Raw genomic sequence first — 8810 nt, 5'->3', positions numbered from 1 at the left:
ATGATTTTTCTTCCTCAACCTACCATATACTGAGATTATGGAGAGGTACTTCCTTGCCCAACCAGTTTTATGTATCTTTTTTTCTTATTTAATGAAATATGCATGAAGAACAGGCCAAAAGAAGAGATCTTTTGAATGTAGAGCCTCTTGTTTGAAATGCAGTGCTCTACCATCTGAACCATTCCATAGCTCCCATAGTAGTTGTTAGAGTTTTGCTTTATGCTCAGGCCAGCCTGGAATTGATCATACTCTTTGTGTTTTCACTTGTTACTAAAATGACAGATAAGAGCCACCACACCTAATCATTGTGTGAAATCTAATCTTCTTATATGTTTTATGCCTGCACTAGCCTCCAATTGGGATCCACCTAAGTAACTAGGACTGCAGGCTTGAGCCACAAGATTCAAAGATTTGTTTTGGTATAAAATAAATGAAATAAATAAAAGTAGAGAAATGCAATCTGTTTTCCTATCTTATCTAAAAATGTATTGGCTGGGCAGATACTGGTTACTCATGGTGTAATCTTAGCTATTTACGATAAGATCTGAGGATCATGGTTCAAAACTAACCCAGGCCAAAAAGTCCATTGGACTCTTATCTTTGATTAAGCATGATAAAAGCTGGAGGTGGGACTGTGGCTGCATAGCTTTACATTGAAAAAGGCCCTGAATTCAAGACTCAGGATCAGCACTAAAATAAATAAATTAAATAACATTGGTTTCTGAAGTGGAGACAAGCCACCACTGAATCATTTATTTTTTTTTCCTACAATTTTTATTTTCTTAGTCCGATTCCTAGAATTTATTTACAAGGTCAGAGCAGTCAAACAGAATGCTGCAATTCACTTATCAAGGGAGATCCTAAAGTCTCTGGAATAATTGAAGGTCCCCAGGCTTTGCTGATTATCACATCAGCACTAGGAAGAAAAACTCACTTCTGTAGACACACAACTCAAGTATGGCCTTGCACACACTATGAGAAGTTGCCAGCTTCTTCTGAGCTCCCCAAAACTCTTTATGCAGGAACCAAGCCTCTGGGATGCTCACAGCCTGCTGTGCTACTGTTTTGTTAGCAAACTCTGGGTATTTTCAGGGGGAAGTTAAGAATGTATTTCTGAAGCATATAAAAAAATGGCTGTACTAAGTGAGATAAGCAGTTGAAAACATGTGAATATATTCTTTAATTATCCATCTTCATCATCGTAGAAGATAACGATTAATTATGTACAAAAATCCATGGACATCACAAAAACCTTACTTACAAACTGATTTCTTGAATTATTTTCTAGTGGTTTAATCAGTTGGACAGAGGAATTCCTATCTTGCTATTTCCCCTCTTTATTCCTGTTGAAAAAAAAAATAGCCAAGTGACAAAACCCAAGGATAGAATATAAAAGATTGAATAAACTAAATCTAAAACTTCAGCCCAATTAAAGGGGGCTAGTAGTTGGCGAACGCCAATGGTTCATAACTATAATTCTAACTATGCAGGAGGCAGAGATCTGCAGATTATGGTTCAAAACTAGCCTGGGTAGAAAAGTTCATGAGTTTGGGGTTTGTTTGTTTTTTTTGCCCCATCTTAGGGCTTGAATTCAGGGGGCCTAGGTGTTGTCCCTGAGCTCTTTTGCTGAAGGCTAAGTGCTCTACCATGATGAGCCATGGCTCCACATTCCTACTCAAGCTGGTTTGAGACCACATCCTCACATCTCAGCCTCCTGATTAGCTAGAATTACAAGCATGAGCCACCAGTGCCTGGCAACTTCATGAGATTCCTAGCCAGAAAAATGTTGGAAGCAAAGACATTACTCAAGTAGTAGAATGGTAGCCTTGAGTGAGAAATCTAAGAGACAGTGCCTAGGCTCTGAGTTCAAGCCCTAGTATCCACATGAAAAGAAAGGTATTCTTGGTGGGCTTAAATACTAGTACTATAACCTCTCCTTAGCTGGTGTTTCATTTATCCATAGTTTTAGTTACCTGTGTTAATTATGGTCTGAACATACCAAATAGGAAAATTACAGAAATAAGCCATTCATAGTTTTAAAAAAAAACTTTTCTTACAATTTGCTTTTATTTTATTATTATTAGCTATTGTTCATGTTTAAGTGTGACTAATTCATAAGTTGTTCATAAGTATCTAGATAGAAGAAGAAACAGTCTATATATATCCATATTGTTTGAGATTTTCAGGCATCTACTGGGAGTCTTGAAATATGTACCCTACACCTAGATACCTGAGACTACTGTCCTCGCGCTTATAAAAAGTAGAAATTCTGGTAGGACCTCTACACCACACTCTCTTTTCTCATCACCAGCTTTTTCTTTGTCCAGTCTATCACTTCCTTTGTAGAAGTCCTTTGCTTGACTTTTGTTACACTCTCCTTTAAAAGAAAGGTCACACTGTGTTCAAGATGGGGTCATAGAGATAGCTGGGTTGACCTCTTCATTCATCAGCATGATTAGCTGTGTCAGTGAGGAGAGCATGTGCCTCCCTGTCTTTGGCCTCTGTGGGCCTCATGTCTCGCATGTAAGATAGAAAGAGCACTTTCCCTCTACCGTAGCACCAGAGTAAAGAAAGCCCATTGTACACTGTCCTCCAAGAAAGCCAACAAATACTGGACTGTGGTTGCTCAACGAAAAGAAGAGGGGATGGAGTGGAGGGGAGGACTGAGTAGAACAAAGAAATATGCATAGTGTGGCTGTAATGAATAAAGCATTATATTGGGCACTGCAATAATTTATTCAATCGTCAGGTTCTCCCTCTCTCTCCCCCCCAGCTCTGTCTCTCTGCTCTCTGAAAGATACTGCCAGATGAATTACGTAGATGGAAAACTGATGTCTTCATGTTCATTTTCAAGTGAATGCTATTAACATTACAGTTTTCCAACTGGGAACATATAGTGCTGTAGTTACAGTGGGGAAAAATTGAGGAAGGAGAAGGAAAAGGAGAAGGGAGGAGGAAAGGGGGATGGAAGGAAAAAGAGGAAGAGGAGGAGGGGAAGGAGGAGGGGGGGGAGATAGACCAGATATTTATCAGAGATGACATTTCCACATTCTCTAATTTGATATGTAGCTCAAGGGCAGGCTGGGGGCATGCCACCTGGTACTCTCACTTATTGGCAAGGCTCTTTTCCAGGAGAAAAAGCCTCAGCCCTATAGAAACAAGGGCTGAAAATGTGCTCGGTGGTTGGTAATGAAGGGGTTGGGGGAGGGTATGATTTTTTTAAGCAATCTTTACATTTATAATTGAGGTTTTTTTGTTTATCTTCATAATGACAAAATGCATTTTCTTCAAATCATAAACCTGAGAGGAAGATAGAATAGAGTAGCTCCCAAAAGCACACTTAGCTGGTCAACTGTAACCATGAGGGCTGGGGGAGGAGGACGTACGTAGTGGTGGGGTGGGAGTAAAATGCAATTAGCTGCAACCCTTTCTCCAACACTGAAAGGATAATAATAATGAGCATTTAGGTCTCTGTGCTTGATATGAAACTAGTGCCAAGGTTAGGCAATAACCTGATTATACAATCCGGTCAGCCTTTAATTACGACATTAAGATTTGGAGTGTTTTCAGTTTGTATAGGCTTATCAGCTTTGAAATATGCACCTTCTAGTTATAGCCCCTTTATATTATTTCTTTTGCTACTTGTAAGATTTAAAAGGTCATTCTTGGATTTTTTTTTTTTTTGATTCAACCAGATTTCAGAGTACAAATGAGAATTAGGATGACAGTTGCCAAAAGATATGTTTCAAGCTGTGATATCTTTCTTTCTTGAGAATATAGAGAAAATAGATTTCTTCTAGGGATAAGTCTGACAGATTAACACAGATTTATTTTGTATTATATGTATTCGTTTGTTTTCGCAAGTACAAGATCGTGTGGCAGGCAAAGAGCCAACAAATGCTGAGAGCCTGCTCTGGGTCAGGAACCACTGATTGAGCTTTCCAATAGAAAAACAAAAACGAAAATCAAAGAAAAAAGAGTGAGATAAAATGGTTCCATGAATATCACATTGCAAACTGGAACCAGATCATCAATAAATTGACAGATTGTTAAAGGCAGTAGTAGAAATTTGCATGACATTTCAGGATAGCACAGAGAAAAGACACCAGTTTCTACCTGGAAAGTAAGAGAGAGGGTCTCTAAATTAAGGCACAAGGAGAGACACAGCGCATACAACATGGCTAACATAACAGAAGCATTGTAAACCAGCCTATAGGAATAAACTCTTGATACACTGGTTAATAAAACCCTAGTATTTTCCTCTTGAGTTTTTCCTTTGAGCCATACTGTAGTTGATAGGAATCTTCAAGGTCATCTTTTTTTTTGTTATTGTGAAGAAGCAATGTGTACCAGGCACCAGTGGCACATGCTTGTAACCCTAGCTACTCAGGAGGCTAAGATCTGAGGATTAAAGTTCAAAGCCAGCCCTAGCAGGAAAATATGTGAGATTCTTACCTCCAGTAAACTACTCAAAAGTGATGCTGTGGCTCAAGTGGTAGAACACTAGCCTTGAACACCAAAAGGCTCAGGAACAGTGCCTAGGTTCAGAGTTCAAGCCCAGGACAAGCAAAACACAAAGAGTAAGGAGGAGGAAGAGGAAAAGGAGGAGGAGGAGGAATAGTATGTGTCTTTGCAATCCATTTTATAAGATCATATAGTAGAATGCATATAGCAGTAGTCTTACTAAAGACAAATTTTTATCCTCTTTATTAGGATGAATGTTTTCATGTAAAACTGGAATAATGAAAATGGAACCAATTACAAAAGTAAAGATAGAAGCGTTTGGGAAACAACTCAGTTGTTGCTGGAAACATTAGAATCTGCTGGCTTAAAAAGAAATTATTGAATTTTAAAGTAAAATAACTGTAGCTAAGCAATAGCCTTTCTCCCAGAGAAAAATACAGGGACTCGGAGCTTATCACTTCTTCCTTGGGCTACAAATAAGTAGTTACTAAATAGCCTATTCTTGTACATTGTATGTTACTACTGATAGGATTATTTGTGCAACATTATTTCTAGTCTTAAGAATATGCACATGGGAGACAGGCATGGCAGCTAATACCTGTTATCCGTGATACATAGGGGGCTAAAATTTAGATTACATTCCAGGCCAGCTTGAGCCAAAAACAAAACAGAGCAAAAAGTCTTAACAGAAGAATCTAAGCATGCTATACACATCTATGATTCTTTGGTATCAGAATGCATCTTCTTGGAAAGAAAATGGTCATACTAAACACTCTTGTAAAAATAAAAATGACCCATCTAAACCATTGCCTTGTAAATAAAGGCATGGCAGCAATTTGCATGAAGAAAACTTGCAACATCTATCTGTCATGGAATGGATGAGACAGCGGGACCCCTGACCCAAAGCCAGTGGAAGAAGTAGTATTTTCAGACTTGTAGAAAGTTTCCTTATTTTTCTCTCACAGCCTCATCACGTGTTCAACATGCTGAAGAAGTATGTCCGCGCTGAACAGAAAGATAGGCAGCATACCTTAAAGCATTTTGAACATGTGCGGATGGTAGATCCCAAAAAAGCTGCTCAAATCCGGTCCCAGGTAAGCACTGTATATGAGAGTCACCTGCAACTGAAGGTAATTCTGGGTGCTTGCTTCTTGACTTAGTATGGGATCTTCAGTTGTTTTCAGAGTATCTGTGGATGTTAATCTTAATGCCAAAAACTCTTTAATACCAGATAACTTCTATAAGTTTATTTTAACCAGGCCTAGTGGAGCATGCCAATACCCAAACAGAGGCAAGAGACTGCATGTTCAAGGCTAGTTGGGGCTACCTAGTAAGACTTTCTCTCAAAAAAAATAGAAGGGCTTTTTAGGGCAACATTGTGGTTCGACGTTTTCTAAATTATGGAAATAATAGAAAATATAAAAATTTTAACTCTTACCTGCAAGTGGTACTTACAGTCATTAAAAAAAACTGACCACTAGAATAAAGAAAATTAAAGCTGTATGACTCTATACATTGACTCAACTAAATTGTATCAGGTGACCATAAACTCCATTGTCAATATTTAGACTTACTATGAAAATATGAGGCCAACTTAAATGCTAACATAATATATTCTATAATCCCTCCTTCCCCAAAACTTAAAAACTAGTATCTACCTCTGACAATCTAACATTTTATATTTCCTTGAATGGAATAATTTTCAAATATTTACAGGTTGCATAAAACATCCAATCATATTGAAATGTTCTTGTGTGTTAGAAAGTTTGCAAAGAAACTTGAGCAGGAAATAAAGCTACTATGTGGTACTTTAATGTTCAGAGTCAGAGTTAACAAAGGTATTCTTTTTAACTGACTCAAAGGGCATACAACACACTGCTAAGTTTAATGGTAAGTCAAAGCTGAGGTATAAGTTAGAAAAATGAAAATAAAGCTCTTCTAATTAAACCTTCTTTCCATTTTATTAGTTTTATTCTGGAAGCTTTTGTCTGTCCATAGATTATTCTTGTTTCAAAGAATGTTTACCTAGAACTATCTTCCTCCAATGCAGGTGATGACACACCTCCGTGTTATCTATGAGCGCATGAATCAGTCTCTGTCTCTGCTCTACAACGTCCCTGCAGTGGCTGAAGAGATTCAGGATGAAGTTGGTAAGTAAACTGTCCATTTACTCATAAATGTATTTTTGTCTGGAGGCAGAATTAGGGAAGTGAGTCCTTTTGCATGTGTTCAGTATGTGTGAGTTCAAAGCTCAGGAATGATGGCTGGCTCCTACCTTCGTAATTGCACCCTTTGTTACTACTCCATACACATACAAAATTATGTTGGAGAACATAATTTTAAATGATTTCCGACTTTGAGGGAGGTTATGTTTATTATATTAAGTTACAACAGTTACCACATACGTTCTCTAAGCTAAATTGTTCTTTTAGCTTGCAAGATCATGGGCTTATTTTGAAACAATCACACTTCATAAGAAGTTGGAAAAATAATGTACAGATGGATAGATACCTTGGAGATGACATCAGTGGTTTAGATCTTTATCTAATCTAGAGAAATTTATTATGTGCCCACTCTGTTTTATGTCTCCAGTTTCCCTAATGACATATATAACTAAATTCCATATGAGTAGTTCTCCCTTTTCTGTCTACCTGTAAAAAAAGATAAAGCATTACATTCTACAAAAATCTTAGTGCCTACCTTTGTGCCTACACAGATGATAATGTATCTTTCAAACTAAAGTAAATGTTAACATTTGCTATATAGGATTTAGTGCATGGAAAATTAGTAAATAAGCAATATGTATCTGGCATTTTTCTTCTTTATAAAGAATATTGTTCCTGAGTTGCACTGGAAATCTATACAGCTATACAGTAATCACTACTATACCCGAAACCCTGTTCAAAACAGCAGTTAGCTTGTTTTTATATATATGAAGCACAAACAAATAATTGCAGGTACTGGTGACTCACACCTGTATTCAGGAGATTGAGATCTGTAGGACTGCAGTTCAGAGGCACACTGGGCAGAAAAATGTGAGAGATCCCAGAATAACCAGCAAAAACCAATGATGGAAATGTGGCTCAACTGGTAAAGCACTAAGTGACTAAGTAAGCTGAGCTAGTGAGAGGTCTTGAGTAAAAAAACCCCAGCATAAATTATAAGAATAAATATTCTAAGGGATACAAGTTAAAAATTCTCTAGATGAGTATGTTTGCCTTTCGTTGTCTTAAGTTTGCCTTGTTTAGTCCTAAGAGGCAACACTGCTAATGCCAATGAGGGAAATAAGCGGTTAAAAAGGACTATAAAGTTGATGATCTAGTCGGTCCATATTCAGTAATATGGTTGACCCTTTGTGGTTTCTAATTAGTTCTTTTTTTTTTTTCTTTTTTTTTTTTGCCAGTCCTGGGCTTGAGCTCAGGGCCTGAGCACTGTCCTTGGACTTTCTCAAGGCTAGAGCTCTACCACTTGAGCCTCAGCACAACTTCCGGCTTTTTTCTATATATGTGGTATGTGGTACTGAGGAATCGAACCCGGGTCTTCATGCATTCTAGGCAAGCACTTTAACCACTAGGCCAAACTCCCGGCCATCTAATTAGTTCTTATTAGAGCTTTTCATTTGGCAGTTTACTACTGAAAACGTTAGTCATATTCCATAGAACAGATGGTGATTCAGATTCTTGAGGACTGAAAAATACCCAAGAATAGGACACCCCGATGAACCTCAAATCTCAGGACAAGGAAGACAGATAATTAAAAATCATGGCCTTTTCTTTTTTCTCCAGTTTTGGGGTTTGAACTCAGATCCTTGGTACTGTCTATAAGCTTCTTTTGCTTAAATCTAACACTGTACCACTTGAGCCACAACACTACTTCCAGCCTTTTCTGAGTAGTTGATTGGAGATAAGAATCTCGTAGAAACTTTATACTGCCCATGCTGGCTTTGAACCTAAGATCTCAGCCTCCTGAGTATCTAGGATTACAGGCGTATGCGCCACTGGTACCCCACTCCTTTTTTTTTTCTTTTTTAGAAATTAAGAAGGCACTGCCACTAGATTGGATCAAGAGCATAGTACTTTAAAAATATTTGTGTCTAAATTTACTATATGTAAACTCCTGAGGAAAACCTCCTTTAATTAATAATAAGTGTTTTATTTGAAATCTTCAGTACTTCAGTTTTTAATGAAAAGAGAAGCATTTTCCTACAGAAAGAGGATCTTGTAATATTGAACTTCCATTAGTTAGACCTATGCACTCTTTAAGCTTCTAATAGTGAAGCTAAGAGTGTGCTAGTGAATGGCTTTTCTGGAATGAAAGCTTTTCAGTAGTTAGGAACTGTTTAGTGA

General features: G+C 37.7%; 1 protein-coding gene across 7 annotated transcripts in view; it reads left to right on the top strand.

The window, feature by feature from the left end:
• The window catches only part of App (amyloid beta precursor protein), a 199155-nt gene that overhangs the window by 146510 nt on the left and 43835 nt on the right, over window positions 1-8810 (top strand). For all 7 annotated transcript variants that reach the window (XM_090348296.1, XM_090348278.1, XM_090348304.1 and 4 more), the window contains 2 exons: window positions 5430-5558; window positions 6515-6614. In XM_090348296.1, the coding sequence (XP_090204422.1) occupies window positions 5430-5558; window positions 6515-6614 (229 nt within the window). The remainder of the gene's footprint in view (window positions 1-5429; window positions 5559-6514; window positions 6615-8810) is intronic.

This window comes from Megascapheus bottae, chromosome 1 (genome assembly GCF_031878675.1).
Source record: "Megascapheus bottae isolate mThoBot1 chromosome 1, mThoBot2.hap1, whole genome shotgun sequence".
Lineage (NCBI taxonomy): Eukaryota > Metazoa > Chordata > Mammalia > Rodentia > Geomyidae > Megascapheus > Megascapheus bottae.
This window is presented reverse-complemented; position numbering and strand designations above follow the sequence as displayed.